Consider the following 17,850-nt stretch of genomic DNA (forward strand, 5'->3'; position numbering starts at 1 on the left):
CATTCTCTTCACCCTGCCCTCACTCGGAAAGCCCCAAGTTGTAGCCAAACGCGAGTGTTTTGCTCCTACAGAACAGCCCCCATATGCAAGAATCAAACATGTCATCAGTACCGTGCTCCACAAGGGGATCCCCCCGGATCTGGCAGCTCTGCCGCAAAGCCTTATGTTCCCATTATGAACCACCAATAATTTTGCAGGGAACAACATAGCTTAGCAAATTTCCTTTTTCCGCAAAATATTTTTGAAAGCCTGAAATGTTTTCCTTTGTTCCTGGATCTGTGGGCTGAGGTCCGGAAAGACCCGGATTATGGAGGAGCCAAATTGCAATTCACACATCTCTCTTGCAGCCCTAAGGAGCACATCACTGTCCCTATAATTGAAGAGCCTGGCAATGATAGCTAGTTCAGGGGTGCCTGGAGGCAGTTTAGCTGCCAGGGATCTATGAGCCCTCTCCACGAGGAACATGTTAGAGACAGAGGGAGAATCCAGGGAATCCATAAGCAATTTCTCCAGAAATTTCTCCATATCGGGGTGGACTCCGGAACTGCAAGTATACGCAAGTTGTTCCTGTATGCCCTTCACTAGAGGTCATCATTCTTGCCACACCGCCTTTTACAGTCTGCTGAAGCAGTGCCACTTCTCTCTGTAATGCTGCCACTACGTCTTCTCCCATCCCAATCCGTTGTTCCGTCTCCGTCATATGCCCGCACAGTTTGTCTATCTGGACTACAGAAATGTCCACTTTGCACGTAAGGGTATCGATCCTGGCCCCCAGATTGTCTGTGCTGTCTTTCAGCACTAGAAGGGTATGGTGCAAGGCAGCCAAATCAATCTGCGAAGGACCCGGGGAGGCTGCCATAGGGGGGCTTGGCTGGTCCGACTTGGCATATTGGTCCATCTTCGCCTTTTTATTGCCCATACTGGGCTCCGCAATCTCTGAACTGTTGGGAATCCCCTCTCTCACACGCCTTATGCTCGCAAACCATCCAGCATGTTCCAAAGGCACAGGTCACAGGAGAACAAGGGGTCAGCCTGTGCTGGGTATGGCCCTCCCAGAACCCCCTTCAGAGCACCAGACCGGAGGATTATTCACAAAGGGAACCCACTGGGACCCAATAAGCTTTTGTAACACCAGTCCCCCAGAGCCTGAAGATAGGGTAGGCACCCCATAGCTCACTACAAGGATCACTCTGGGCCACACCACCAGGGCCCTCCCAAATCCAAATAGGGCATGTGGAGCACTGCAAGCGAAATCCGCTGAGCTCAAAGGGGAACAGGATCAATGTTGTAGGAGCTGAACCTCTCTTGTTACATCGATGGACTCCACTTCCTCTGCAGCAGGATAGATGCTGTGCGCCCTGCAGCTCTCACCGCTACCCAGCAGGTGGCATGCCCCTCCAGCGTGCCCGTGCGCACCCACCAGATGGTCCACTGACCCACCAGGGGTGCATCCAATGGCCCGCTGCCCCCAGGGCCGCGAAAGAATAAATAGGCCAAAAAGGGGCTTGGGGGGCAGACAGTCACTCCCTGGCTGGCACTCACTATCTTTTAACTGAGCTGGGTGCCGCAGCCAATCTCCATGAGGCGGGGAGCCAGCATTCACCCACACCTTGCCGCAGCAGCTGTATGCTCCCAGCCACCTCCTCCTCACTGTGGTTCACTGACACAGCTGGCCGCTACAATTATCTCAGAAGAGGCGGGGAGCCACCACTCTCCCCGGCACACACTAGCCTCTTTAGGCCAACAGCTGTCTTTGTCAGGATGGAGCGTGCAGGGCCCCGCTGCACCCAGCTGCCGCCGGAGTCCTGCCAGCCACAGGACACCGCAATTTGCCCCTTCTCTTCAGCGGCTCACTTCAGGATCTCTGCCACACTCCTCAAGACAGTCATCCAATCGGGGACAGCCCGTGGCTTAAGTTGAAGCAGGGAAGCTCATCTTCTCTCTGCTCCGCGGCTCCACAGCTCCCGTGTTCTTGGCGGGCAGGATGGCCGCTCTGTGCCTGCTTGGCCCATCAGTGTTTCATCTTCTGGACAGGGGCCCTGCTATATCAGTCAGCCCAGTAAGTCCCCAATACATTTGGCACTCAAGTCTGCTTTATTTTGCTGGTCGCTGGTGCAGGGTAGCGCAAGGATTTTAAAGGATGTTGTGGTCGACTGTCAGAGCCTTTTCAGGCAGCATCCTTCTTGTATCCGTGCTGCAGCACCCCCGCCCCTCAAGCTTCTTTCCAGATGCGTGGGTCTGCCATTCCCCGGCATTTCCTACTATAAAATCAATCACACAAAGAATTAGTGTTATTAGAATTAATAGTAACAGTTCTGGAGCTAGAGAAAGCACTAAATATGATGGCAAATGCAAAGTAGTAGGTCACGGTTCGGACCCCATTGTGCTTTTTAAACATGAATGTATGATTTGGCTCCCAATTTTTACAGTAATATTTAATATTTGTCTCAAAGGATTATTCAGAGTAGTTTGAGGTGGGCAACTATTGTTGCAATCTTTAAAAAAGTTAATTCTGCAGATCCTGCATGCTACCACTCAATGTTCCTACTTGACACTACGGCGAAATGGTTTGGCTGGGTGTTATAAGGGAAAATAATAAAATGGGCAGAAAGTAAGTCTATCCCAAATCTTAGTTTAATTCTGGACAAGTATGTTCATGGATATGGGACTACAATTTATTTAGCTTTTATGGATTTAACAACCGCATTTGATTGCATAAATCGTACAAATCTATGGGAAACCCTGCAGGCCTTTAAGAAGCTATCATCAATGCTTGAAATCTTGATCAAAATGTACAGTGGCTTGGAAATAAGAGTCTACCTTGACGGCTCAAGTAAATTAACAGATCTTATTTCCTCATACCGAGGATTAAGGCAAGGCTGTGAGTTAACTCCACTACTTTTTAATTAATATATACACTCCCTCTCCTCTACATTGACCACCCTGTCTAGAGATGTCCCTAAATCAGGCAAAAAGCGCATCATAGTACTAATGTATGCGGATGATGCTGTTCTTATTGCAAGAACTAACAATGCCTTGCAAACGCTGGCGACTATGACTTTGACTTTCAATGACTATATGAAAAATAGCAATTTAAAAATTAATATATAGAAATCAGCTCAACAACGAGAATATGTAAACAGATAATGGTAGAAGGTAACAGTATGGACTGGGTAAACTCGTTCAGCTACCTGGGTGTCAACATAGCAAAAAACCTAAATTGGAACACGCACATTAAAATCCAAGCGAGCAAATTGGCCCAGATAAATGGCTCAATAAGATATGGGTATAAATTAGGAGGCCTCCCAATGGACCATGTAGTACTTATTTGTAGATCAAAGTCTATCCCACTGGCAATGTACGGCACCACCAAAGTCCTGATTTCTTACAAAGAAAAGGGAATCAATTCTTCAAATCCATAATAGGAATACACCTGGGGTTTCCCGGCTACCTGCTGCATGAAGAATGTAGCATGATGTATATTTTGGACCTTAATGCAGCTCCAGCCTCTAGTCCATTGGTTACGAATATGGGGGAACCCAAGTTTGACTTTAAGCAGGAGGTTAGTAGAGGGCATTATTGCTTCAGATGTTTATTATAGCTCCACATGTCTACATCATGTAAAAATAACATTAAAATCTTTGGGGGCGGTGGAGTTCTTTGACCTTAAAATGGGCAGGCACTAGGAAGACCATAGACAATTGACAAAGGCGATTTTTGCCCTCAAACCACAAAATAGAGAAGATTTGGAGTGGGGAAAAAAGGAGTGTGCAAGGCTATCTTAGTAATAGGCCATTGCTAGGCGCCTCAAGCTATTATATGCTGGTTTAGAGACCCAAGGAAGAGGGTGGTTCTGCTTTGTTTAAAAACAAACTTGTTATTCACTAAAGGAACTGCTCCCATCTTGGATAATGGTAGTAAGGGAGCAAGTAGAGGCCTTTTTGATTGGCACGATAGTGATGACTTACAACACTTCTTACTAATATGCCCAGTTAATAGCGAATTAAGACGCAAATACCTCCTTCCAATGTTAAAGTGCTGGGGGTTGAGACATTTGTTGCTTTTAATTGGATTGTATCACTTCCTGATGCGAAATGTGCACACAATATTTATATTTGTATTGAGCGTGCATTGGACTTCGAAATTTGTTTAGAGCCAATCATATCTTTCATGGGAGTAATCTACTCAAAATAAAGACATTTCTTCTTCTAACTCGTAACAGAAATATTTCAAGCAAAGAGACCATATTTATATTATAGTTTTATTTTCCCCATCCTGAATGGGAGATTACAATAGCAGCATGCAACGTTATGTGCACGTTATGTGCACTGAAACAAATTTCCTTTGGGTTTAAAACCTCTAAAATCAAGAAATAAAGACACCTGGCCCTGATTACAAGTTATGCAGTAGTGGTAAAACATCCAGTATTTTTGAATATTGGGGTCCTAATTCACAGAGCATTTTATGATGGCAAAACCACATTGGAAGACACACTGTGAATTGAGCCCTGTATTTATTTCATTACCTACACACAAAAGCATGAATGACTTAATGCAGTAATATGGACTCCCCATGCATGCCTATGGGGCTTCAAAATGGAGAACAACTGAAGATCCTGCATGACTGTAATCATGTGGATCCTTCAAGAAGAAGGTAAGGTCAGGACCAGGCAGAAACAGGCTCTACCTCTTACCTCAAGATATTGTGAAAATAAACACAGATTACAAGCGCTATTTGCCACCCTGATGTTGCGCAAGCTAAAAGAATGGGTTAAGAAATCAGGCTATTTCGATCAGAGACAAACAGGTTTTGTCAAAGGTGTAGGCTGCACTCTAAACCTATTCATTCTAAACATCCTCAAATTAAGAGTACTAAGAGATAGAACAAATATTTATGTAGCATCAGTGGATCTGGCACAAGTGTTTGACAGCATCAATAGAGAGCTGCTGTGGAATAAAAATAAGATCTGGGGCTGCCCTCTTGACATCTTGGAAACAATAAAAGCCCTTTACACGACAACTTCCATTCTGCATAAGGCTGAATCAGTCAGCCCAATTAACTAAATGAATACCAGCTTTTCGAGGGTTAACAAAAGGTTGCTCTCTCAAAGCAACATTATTCAATCTTTTCATCTCACACATAAAAGACCCAATGTCATCTGATGGTTCTTTTCCACTGAAACTTGATGGGTCACAGGTGAGGTGGATGTTATACGCTGACGACCTCATCATTTTAGACCAAACCCCTGTTGGCTTAAAGACGAAAGTAGACAAATTACACACTTACGTTGAATCCAATGCGCTCAAGATCAATGTTCCAAAGTCAGCTGTCTTCGTTTTCCAGAGACTAAAAGGGAATATGGGGCGACAACGTTTCCAATGGAGGATTGGAAACGAAAGACTAACCAATGTCTCCAAAATGGTCTGGACATAAATCTGAGCACAAATGATACACCACGAATAGGCAAACTAAAATCCAAAACAAAGAACTTGACAACACAAGGTACCCTCATTCACAGAAAATTTGGAAAGTTTTCACTGCTGCCAACAATCAGATTTTATAAGCAAAAAGTAATTCCCATACTGACTCACAGAGCTGAAGCGTCCCTGTGCCTCCCGTGGGGAGTATGGAGAACCATGGAAGGTCTATTCTGGAAGTAAATACTAAGACTACCAAAATGAGTACCTATATCCATCATAAGGCACAAATTAAGCCGAATTTCAATCTATGCAGCCATAGTATGGAAATCCTTGTCCCTGTTCAGGGAGCTAACCTTGAAAAATCAACCGATCCAACTCAATATATTTCCCCTGAACAACTCTTTGAATCAAGATTGGGCACTTAGCCAGTGGGCAGACCAATGCCTAGCAGTTCTCGAGGAAGTAGGCATAAAGCTAGATCTACTACTGAACTATCCAGATCCAGCAAAAAAGAAAATATGGTACTGGAACTGGATAAAATCAGAAGAAGCCAAAACCAAATATAAACTCTATGACGACATACTAAATGATACCAAAGCAAAGAATGTTCTCCCAAAATACCAGATTAAATTCCTGAGTCCACACCATCGAAAAATGTATTACTGCGTATCAGACTGAACCTTTTTCCAACTAATCAAATCCTCACATCAAGAAAAGAGGGTATTGGTCACTCAGATGCTTGTAGGCTATTAAATTTAAAGAAAGAAACATTAATGCACCTGGTTCTGTATCCCCGAGCTGATAGAGTGGAGAAATACGTTCTTGGGTGCCCTCGTGAAGGAGTCACAAATCCAAAATGCTAGAGACTGGTGGGTTTTGTTGTGTCAGGGAAACAACCTCAGATTGACTTTTGCTTTAACGACTTTTGTACAAGAACTCTCTAAAACAGTCTTAGTAAAGATAGCCACGGGAACTCAGCATTAGAGAATAAGAGTAACGATAATTAACTTAATGTTTAATGTTACTACAATGTAATGAAATGCAAAGGTTTGAAATGAATTAGTAAAGGTTTGTAATAAACCACATGCCAAAAAAATTCAAAAAATACTAAAAAAAAAATGTTTACAAAATAATTTTAAAACAAATATATATATATATTCCTCTCCTGCACACACAAAAAGCATCCCAACTCTAGAGCTCTCAGACCAGCTTGTCTCACACAGCCTTCAGACACTCATACCTATATTTGGGGCTCCCTTCTGAATACAAATACCTCAAATCCCCTCATCACAACTCACCTAGAAACGCACTAATTCTTTGTACACAGTTAGTACACAGTTTCTTTCCATCAGCCCTCATCAACACTTCAGGTTTCTCATCTTGCCTCTCCTCTTTCTCCAATAACGCCTTCTCACCCTCCTCTTACAGAACCTAGCACTAGGAGACAGACAAAATGGGTGAAGTTGGGCGTGTCAACTTTACAGTACTATATTCTACATTGGATAGTTACTATGGATCCCAGTGCTGAATCAAGGTGTACCTTAAAGGAAACACTGGCATGAATATTAGGGTCATCCACCCTGGAGAGCAGGGTAGGATGAAAACCTCATAGACTGACATTGATCTTGGAAACCTTTCCTCACTCAGGTGATGACTGGTGATGTCAGAACAATAGAGTGAGAAAGTAATATTCCTTTGGGGGACACCATTGGAGAACATATTTTTAGCCGGTATAAAATATGCCTACATATATTTTCTTGGACCAGCATTTGTTTTTCTCAAATTATAGGAACTCAAATAAGATACTGAAGCAAAACCTAGTGTGAACAAAATAAGAATGATCAAACATAGAAATATGAAACATTAATGAGAGCCCAAAAATATCCTGCACAGTCTCCTCTCTCCCTATATAGGATATTCATAATTATCTAATATTTTTACCTTTGGAACTTGGTGAGGAAGAAATTCACTTACCACCACCACTGCTGGCAAGAGGGTGGTGGTGTAAGAGCAGCAACTGAAGCAGGAATGCCACTGTCAGAATGACAGACCAGCATAGAGAAGACCAACCACCACGGTGGACATTGGGGCAGACAGGAAGACATGACAGAAGGTACCAGACATATATTCTACATTTAGACATTTAGAATATATGCCTGATACCCATTTAGAATATATGTCTGTCCATCGCAGTGGTTTGTCTTCTTTATGCTGGCCCGCCTTCTCTTCACCTTCTCCCTCTACAAACCATGTTACACTCCCACTCTTTCCCGAGACACAGATATTGGGAGGGTTGAGCAAAATGGCACAGTCTACATTGAGTACATTCAGCACATACAATTAAGGACAGTTAATAATAAAATGTTCTACCTCTAAGCCCCAGGGACTCAGTCTGAAAGCATCACTTCTTAGAAATGTGGCAATGGCTTCTACCTATGCAGTCATGTGAGGCTGGGGCTCCCATTTGGGGCCCATCTTCTTTGCCTCTAAAGTCTTTCAAGGGAGTCATACAACCCTACTAAAAGAAAATAAGAATGATTTGATGAACACAGTACCGTCCACTCACAATCAAGTTCCTGGCAGTGGCAGTCTGGCTAGATACTTTGTGAGTATTTGTGGATGGGCAGGGGCGAAGTATGTGGATGGAACGTGCAAAGTATGTGGATGGAACGTGCAAAGTATGTGGATGGAACAGGCGAAGTATGTAGATGGAACGGGCGAAGTATGTGGATGGAACCGGGAAGTACGTGGATGGAACCGGGAAGTGGGTGGAACGGGTGGAGTGGGTGGAGTGGGTAGAACGAGCGGAACCGGTGAAGTGGATGAAACGAAAGAAGTGTGTGGACGAAACGGGTGAAGTGAGTAGAACGGATGAAGTAGGTGGATGAACGGATGAAGTATGTAGATGGAAAGGGTGAAATGGGTGGAACCAGTGATGTGGGTGGAACCGGTAAAGTGGATGGCACTGGTAAAGTGGGTGGAACCGGTGAAGTGGGTGGAATCCAGGTGAAGTTGGTGGAACGGATGAAGTGGGTTGAACATGTGAAGTGGTGGAAAGGAAGAACTGCGTGGATTAAACGGGTGAAGAGGGTGGAACTGATGAAGTGGGTGGATGAACGGATGACGTATGTGGATGAACAGATGACGTATGTGGATGGAACGGACGAAACTGGGTATATGAATCGGGTCAGGAGGTGGATGGATGATGCATTGAGGACAGATAACGTGGAAATGAGCAGACCGGATGATGAAGCAATAACATGTATAGATCGGACGAAGTGCATTGATTAGAAGGAATACATAGAACTGATCGAACTGATTGTTTGCTTAGAACTGAGTGAGTACATACAACGGATGGAATGCACGGAACAGACAGAGAGCACGGAATGGACACTTACAAAAATGATTCGAGAGAATGGAACGATCTGTAGTGCATAAAACAACCAAAATACATAGAATGGCTGGAGTGCATCGAATGGTTGGAGTGCTTAGAATGGTGGGAGTGCATAGAATGGTGGGAATGCATAGAATGGTGGGAATGCATAGAATGGTGGGAATGCATAGAATGGTGGGAGTGCATAGAATGGTGGGAGTGCATAGAATGGTGAGAATGCATAGAATGGTGGGAGTGCATAGACTGGTTGGAGTGCATGGAACGGCCGAAGTGCATGGAACTACTGGAGTGTGCCCGATCTCAAGACAAACCACCTTATCACATCACACGCTTACTCTCTTCTCTACACCACCACTCAACTAGAACACAGCGATACTATGACACCATTCGGTATAGCTGTTCTCATACCATCACTTGCCTCATACTCTAAACACAGCTGGTTTCACACCCTCCAGCCTAGGCGTTCTCCTCAGGCCTAACTCAGCCAGAATCGGTCTGGATAACAACTGCCAGAATGAACACATACTCTTGATCTCCCAACCACCACACCTACGGCTAAGAAGCAGCTGTCACAGGAATGCAACACCGCTGCACACATATCCGGTGCTCACACGCACCTTATGACTCTCTCTCTATTGACTTGAACTTCGGTTCCCGAGGGTGTTCAACCTACCAGCGCCTTGAGATCATACCAAAGGTACATAAGGCGCTATATAAATGTAAAATAACGTAACATAACATATCAGTAATATGGCAGAGGGTCATTGGAACAGTCCGGTCTGAGAGCTAAAGATCTTCTCTTATCTCCACCAAGGATTTATCCTACTGCTGTTGTACACCAAGATTCTCAAAGGCACCATTCAGTTCTAATGGGACTGTAGTAGTCAAGCTAGCAGTCAGAGGAGAAATCAGTCCAGGCTCGGACTTGCTTTCGAGGTTAGTGGACCCCTCCGAGTGGTCCTTGGGTGCTCAAAATCATCTGTGTGGTAGTTATTTTGGTCCCCTTCAGGACATCTGTGCTCTGCCTCACCACCCCAACTGCAATTCCCTACTACCTATGGTCTTTCCTTTTTCTCTTGAAGTGGGGGAGGGCACAAAGTATGGCCGGCCAGCTCTATGTGGGGCCTTGAATTCTAGAGCCTCATCAGGATTTTCAGCTTGGATTATGCTGATCCTTGTTACACTAAGATGAGAATAAGCTAAACCATAAAGGGCAGTTCTCCTGACGTACTGCAGTGGCCATTTTGAGTGTGGACATGCTTGATCAAGGAAAGCCTGCCCACTACCTTATACTTCGCATTACACTGCACATGAGCTCTGGACAATGTGCCTTTTCATCCACCACCAAAGCTTAGCATGTTCTAGGCTGCGGATTATTCTGCAGTGAAGGTTCCAGGAGAGCCTCCAAAGGGAATTCCCCCAAGGTTCTGACTACCACAAGTAGAATGTCAGTACTTTAGAGCGTGGATAACAACTGGAAAACATACCAGAAAGAAATTCTATTTTTCAGGCAGGCAATTTGGCAGAGATCTTACACTAGAATAAGCAACACCCAGGAATAAATTATGACAGGTAAGATGGCTGCATCATATCATTGTTGCCTCATGTACAAGGTATTATTGTCATGATGAGAAGGTGATGCTCACAGCCAGTGATCTACACGCCACTGCACTGACAGCACTGCTTGCAGAGTCTTCTAAGAGATTGGCCCTTCCACTTCAGCCAGAAGGCAAACTCTGGGCACAGTGACAGAAAATGTATAGAAGGAACATTTTTGATCTAGGTGACCATATACCTTTGGGCTGCGGAAATACATTCTCACAACACTACTGGCAATGATGACTTAGCATCTGAAAGTCACAGCAGAGAATCTTGGGGATAAAAGAAGAGAGTCTGGTTATAACAGTTATCCCACTGGCACTGCCTTTGAGACAAAGAGGTGAAAAGAGGGTAAGCTTTAAGAGAACCCAGAAGGATGAAATAGACAAACCTTTGATAGGGTAGATAAAGTCTTATAGGATAGAACTACAGGGAAGATTAACTTTGGTACTAATAGTAGGACAATGATTATTCCTGGACCATTTGACAAAGCCTCGATGACCTGACTTCTCTTAGCATCAATCATACTTCAAAAGTGGACAAGACAAGGAAGCCCCTGCTCTACATTACCATTTGCACTTATCCATGCACAGTTTGGGGCCATGGTTAGGGGAAATTCACAGAATAAGTTTATTTTGGTGGGTGGCCCAAAATCTAAGCATTGTCCACCAATGGCTTATTGGAGTGTCTAACTAGCCCAAATACCTTATTGTTACTTTTTTCAGAGACAATCCATTAGGATTCTAGAGAATCAACTGTCAAAGTGAACTTCACCAAATCAGAAAAAAGCTAAATATATCTATTCCACTGGGAGTTGGGATTAACCTCACTCATAATCTGGTTACAATGTATACATTAAATTATCCCTCACACTTTAATGGTATAAACTACTTATGCAGATCTAAAAAAAAACAAAGTGACTTGGCTGGATAGAATTAAAGTTCTCAAAACAAATAACATGCTGCAGCTGCTTTATGTACTTCAAGCATTGCTACTAAGAGCCTCTAGGACCGCCTCATTTCTGTTCAAAATGTGAATATGGCTCTGTAAAGACAAACCACAAATTATCTGAAGAATAGCCTTTCTCATGAAACAGAGGGGGAAATGGATAAGACCAAACATTGTACTATGCTTAAATGCATCAGCATTACAAATCAGCAATGAAAATCACTGCAGTGATTACCTTAATCAGTTGTGGGTAGGGGCCATAATGGGTTAGGGACGCCCATGTAAGAGGATTTATGAATACCTAAAAAAGCTGCCACTGCCCGGTGTTTATGTCAGTACAGTTGGATGGCTGGTGTCAGTTATGAAGTACACCAGAGCGTTACCGGTGATACCCACTCAACCCTCTCCTTGATGTTCTTCACACGTATGGAACACCAACATACTTGGCAGGTAAACTCCACACCTCTGAGGGGCTCTTGTCCATCACATAGCAAAACCATCAAAAGTTTGCAGTCTAAGCTTGCAAGCAGTCATTTTCCTGCCATGCCCCAACCATCGGACAAATTCAATCCTGGGAGAGGTGCAAAATGCCCCCACCATCCTTAAATTCTGCTCCCTCCACCAACAGTATTGTGTTGCTGTATACAATACCAATACCACTTCTGTCAGCATACCCATGTAAAGTTCCCTGCTGCTCTCGAGCTAAGTTTGAGGTATAAGCAATAAATTAAAATGGCAATCCGAATTTACCACTTCATGAGTAGGGGTGCTTTGATGAATGGAGACAAAATGGCTGCATAAGGATTCAAGGCATGTATCCTGGTGATGACTTTAGATCCAGTCCTACAGGTAAGGGATGTATCAGCCACTATTCCTCCCTAAAAATAGTCAAATACTCTCAAGAAATAAAAAGGTCATAAAAATACTCTGAATAAAAGATGGGAAACAGACACATAGAGCCTTGTGCCCCTGCTTTTACCCACAAGATTCATGAATATGTTTGGACCAGTAGTGTGCATAGTACGATAGGAAGAAACTACTATTATTATTGCCTGATCAGAAGAAGTAAACCTGTATCTTTTAATGTCTATTAATAACAAGGTGCAAATAAATAACTATCACAAAAACATTTCTGCTTTCCAATTAAAACATATTTCTACTCCCTTATAAAATACCCCCATTTAGAATTGGACATACATTTTTACTCCCTAAAAAATCATTTTACTCCCAACTTTAGAAAATAGGGAGTAAACTACTCTCATTTTCAAATCTTATCTGGAGCACTGATTAGATCCTTAAAGGACTGTAAGATAGAGTAAATCTGACAGGTGAATGGAAGTTCCAATAAATGTAATTAGATCACTGGGTATCTCTGCCACACGTGCGAACCAGAACAACATGCCCCTTGACCAACTTCAAAAGAGTTTGTCGGACAGACACTGATTGCAGACAATAGTACCTGTGATCTATTAACCTTTGTTTGGAAAATCTCAACAAACATAGTGGGCATACAAGGGTCAGAGATTTAGCAGAGATATGGCAGGAGAAATCCCTGAAAGCACAGTAAAAGAATAAAGGCAAGAGCAAGCAGATTGTCAGCATACTTTTATTACAGGAAAAGTGAACAAATAACCAAAAATGTTATTTGATCACTGAAAAGTTTAACCAAATGTATAGAAAAAGGTGCACAGGCGCTGGAGGGGATTGTTTCGGCAAATCTGACGACTCTCCCAAAATAATGACATGTGGAAAAAACAGATGCAGTAACCAAAAGCATGATGGATGCTTTGTTTTCCTGTTAGCCCGATGTGATATTTAACATGAAAGATCTATCAACATTTGGAGGAGTCCAGATAAATTGGCTGGTATATTGTGATATTTATTGAAGAACTAAGGAAGACAAGGCTGTTTGGCTAGTTATCAAAACTAGATTACAATAATATTTAAAACACCAATGAATGCAATTTACTCTTTTAGTGTGGTCTTGAAGAAGTTTGGGCATGTTACTTTTTTGACTACTTTTTTTTACTAGTACAATGTATACAGGACTATTGTACCCTATTTATCCTTTGAGTGTAGTCTTTTAGATATTAAGGTTTGTTACTATTTGCCTAAGATTTGTAATTAGTGTATACTTGAAGGCTAGGTTGCTAAACCTTCATACATTGTTATGAGGCACTGTTAGTATCCTTTGTATGTCTTTGCATTTTGTTTTATGTATGAAGATGTATTAGATTTTATTGTCCTTTGTATTTTGGCATTGAATTTCTGTTCCTCGTGTGGTTTGAGGCAATAGCGTTTTGTGTATTCTTAACAATGAATGTTTTGTTTTTCTATAATAAATTTTGATTAAAATATTTTCTGTATAAGTGATGTGTTCTATTTTTGATCTATATTGTTCACTATGATAATCATATACTCCCAATTAATTGTATTGTAATGATTCATTAATGATTGCATCTGCACATGCATGCAGCGTTAATAAGAAAACAATTCTGACTCATTAGAGTTTTTAGGGTATGAGCTAGATAAACCTTGTACATTGGTTCCCAATAGTACATGCTGTGACCATTGTAGAAGATTTTCCTCAGTACTCTTCCAATATAACTAGTAACATGTCTAACAAAGACTTCGATGACAGAAAAGGTTGGCAATGGCTAAAAAAACGGATCCCTGGTATCGAACAATCACATAGGTGATATTTAGATATCTAAGGTCTGCATACCCGTGGCGGGGGCACAATACGCCACTCCACACGCAAGTCTGAGCACTCTGAAACTACTATGGTGGTCATTTGGCACAGTATAAAATCCTATTAACATAAGGTAACATAACATATCAATGCACTGAAAATTAAAGATGTTTAGTTTCGAAAACTCTACCTTCCTCTGTTTCTGATGCATATGAATGCATCTGCAGTACTACTTCTCTTCCACCATTTTTCAGATTTAACACCTAAAAAAAAAGCATAAGACATATTTTAGCATATTTGCTTCATATTTTCGTATGTGTATGAATATGACATAGGTTTTCATTACAGAATTACAAATCTGAAAGTGTGTGGGCCAACATGCAGAATCTCCACACACTTTCCACTCTCTTTCCTATGGTGAGTGAAAAAGAAAGCTTACCATACTCAATCACTCTCCCAGACCCAGTGCATCCAAATACTCTATGGTTCAGTAAATTGGGGACAAATCGTTATGGCCTGTATCCTTCAGTGAACTTTAAACAGAGTTAGTCAGTGGGTAACACTAGTTTTCCTGAAGTTCCTCCCCTGAGTAATTCTGTCCATGGCGAAGAGCAATGCTTGTTTAGGGTTAGAGGAGGCATCATTGCTGAGGTGAACATGTGATCTTCCTGCAAAGAGAATTGATTGTTGCCCCTCCCAGTGCTGACAATGCGGGAGGTGCACCACACACAAAGGTGCCTTTCCTCAGTGACTGGTGTAGAAGCATTACACATCTGCTGGTGGAAGAATCACCATAAGAGACACAGCCCGCCCTGCTACAATACACCCAAAATCAGAGCCTTTTCAAGTGAACTCATAGAAATGGCCCTCTTTGTGCAACTTTTCCAATGGCTGCCAAAGCTGCATGATGTACCCTCCTTCCTCTACACAGATGCATGTTATTAATTTTTAAACCAATGACTCAAAATACATGTCACCAATTCCCAAAAGAGATTTGCACATTTCAATACTGTTTGTTCCCTAATGAATATACACAAGAGAGACATGTTCCCTCCACCATAATCATTCACCCTCAGTATGTGATTGGCATTCTAGCAGAGAAACAGGCCTCTGTCTGTGGGCCACAGCAGCATATTTCAAAATTTAAAATCCTATAGAATGTCTTAAAAAGTATGCCCTCAGGATTTCAAAATTTCACAGCATGTTTATTTCTATCCTAGTCTGAGGAGTAAAACTAAATATATTGCAGCACCAATCATGTATGCTGTATTAAGACTGCTGCACTATGGAGAAAAAGGCCGCCCAAGGGTTAAGGTTTCCGATTGTTAGCCCTACATATGTACATGACACGAGTGAAGTAACCCACGGGGGTGCCCTGCAAAGTGCAACATTTCATGAATTGGGGATGCACTCTCTTTGAGGCAAGCCCCCCTGCAGGGAAGCTCATTTCTACTAATGTGGAAACCTATAAAACTACACCACTCCCACTGGGTGAGTATAAGTGAAAAGGAGAGAGATCTTTTATGGGTTATACACAGGCCCACCCAGAACCCCTATGTAAAACCATATAACAAAAGAGGAAAACCAAGACTACACTGTGCTGATAAAACAAGGACAAAGCAAAACAAGAGATCAAGAAAATAATTTTGAAACAAAGGGTGATATACAAATTGTAAACATGTAGTACCTAAATGCCACCACATGGAAAATGGTGGAAATGGAGCAGCTCAGAACATTATAAAAGTAAACATTTGATAAGATCAATGAGTGGGACCGTAAAACTAATATTTACTGTAGGGCACGTTGAAGTCTTTTGAGAATAGACAAATAGAAATGTTCCAAAATTGTTAAAAGACATATTATGACATTTCGAATACTTTATTAACAGTATGGGGTTAATGGGCAGGCAGGGCCAAGAGTGGATATGGTCAGACTATACAGTGAGCATATGGCTTGTCAGCACTCTGTAAGAGGTGCTTAACCAATCAAACTACTTCAAATGCAGGTGCTATAAACTGATACAGCACCCATGTTTGTAGCAGCCTGCAGGAAAATCTAATTCAAAGAAAAGATGCAGAGCAATGTGCCATTTTAAAAACACACATGTACGCTGCGGCCTGTGCACAGCATTTGAAAAACACATGTAAGTAAAAATGTGCGTTGTTTGCAGTACTCTAAAATCAAAAGATAGTGACAAGGCCTGAGATAAACATTTACAAGTGCAAGAAAGTATTCTGTAACATGTGTTAAATTGGGGAACTGCACAATCTGAGGAGAAAATCGCAGCTATTTTAAAGCGACAGAAAAAAACAAATTTGCATTTTTTGCCGCTGTATGTTCCGCTTTCCTTTAGAGAAATAAAGAGTTAGGATTAGGAAAACGACAGATGTTGAAAATGTGGACCTTTGATAGGACTGTGATAAGCAAATGCAATGGATAAACCAGCATTTTATGTAAAATGGAAAATCAAGGGGCAGAGAAAATGTAAATTTAAAAGCTGCAATTGTGAATGAGACCAAACCTAAATGAAGCCAGGACTGAACGCTGACATTTGGTATTCTGTGTAACTCCACAAACTCCAGCAATGAAATAGAGATGCCTTCCCTTCCCAAGGAATTGGAATTTGTTTGAAATCAGCCATAAAGATAATGATTGTCTCTGGAACTAGGTTACAGTAAGGCGGAAATGGATTTAAATTCTAAGTGTCACATTTATGGCCTGCATCTGGGGGTATGTTGGGCTCGAGATTTGAAAAAAATATAAAGGGATTCCGCTCGACCAGTGGTTCTTTCCCATCCAATTTGATATTTCAATCTGCTAGGGTCCCGAAGGAAGGAATAAGGCACCTGGGAAAACAAAATGTTTTCTGCAACATCACGAGTTTGGCGGTAACACTAAAATGCAGTGGTAACGCTATTACCGCCGCATTTAAGGTTCCGCCAAATCACGGGCTTGGCAGATGTAAACCCCAGCTCTCAGCTGGGGGCAAATTCGTGACGATTTTGCCGATTTTCAGTGCTATTACTGTCAGCGATAATAGTGCAAGTGGTAATAGTGCCCTAAGGGGGGCAGTCATAAACCCGCAGGAACTCAAATTACAAGAGACTATACTACCGCTAGGCATCTGAAGCCATAAATACTTTCAACCCTGAACTAACAGTAAAAATACAAGGTATTTGTTGCTGGGAAGGTAAGAAAATAAAGGGCGCCTGGCAAAGTCCTGATATGCCCAGGTGGGTACATATATTGATAACACAAATAATCAGGATGCGAGATCCTCACAAAAATCCACGGTTTTTAGACATATTTATTTCCATCTTAAAAACCGGTGTCTTCAATTTTTATACAAACTCTCGCTAAGCACGATAGCAAAAACGGACAGGTTTTAATAAAAACAAAGGGAAATGCAGTTGTGCACCCTCATCGGGATGTGAAAGATGAGTACCCTAGTTACAAGCACATGTGAGTATACAACGTAGGTGATATAGGTAACTCAGATCAGTGCTGCCCGTGGTTGTTTTTCAACCCGGGTGTGGTTTTTTAAACAGAAACAGTGTACACAACACGAAATTCGAAACATACAACAAAAGGGTATTTTCACAGTTGTGCCACAAGTGATCGACACAGTTGTGTTTCGGCCATAATCGCTGGGTTGAAGCTAGTAGTTGTGGTGGCCTTCATCAGGAGAGACTAGTTGAAGAGTCTGTCCGTAGGTAAGATCTATGGGAAGGAGGAGAACTATGAGGATCTCATAACGTGCATAATGAAATAGGGGTTAATAAATAACAGCTCATTGG

At 42.1% G+C, this 17,850-nt stretch overlaps 1 protein-coding gene across 4 annotated transcripts in view; it reads right to left on the minus strand.

Annotated features, from left to right (window-relative positions):
* Window positions 1-17,850, minus strand: part of ARHGEF28 (Rho guanine nucleotide exchange factor 28) — a 1,591,074-nt gene that overhangs the window by 695,606 nt on the left and 877,618 nt on the right. For all 4 annotated transcript variants that reach the window (XM_069627491.1, XM_069627492.1, XM_069627490.1 and 1 more), the window contains exon 8: window positions 14,244-14,316. In XM_069627491.1, the coding sequence (XP_069483592.1) occupies window positions 14,244-14,316 (73 nt within the window). The remainder of the gene's footprint in view (window positions 1-14,243; window positions 14,317-17,850) is intronic.

The sequence above is a fragment of the Ambystoma mexicanum genome, chromosome 6p (genome assembly GCF_040938575.1).
Source record: "Ambystoma mexicanum isolate Mex_15411 chromosome 6p, UKY_AmexF1_1, whole genome shotgun sequence".
Taxonomy (NCBI): Eukaryota; Metazoa; Chordata; class Amphibia; order Caudata; family Ambystomatidae; genus Ambystoma; species Ambystoma mexicanum.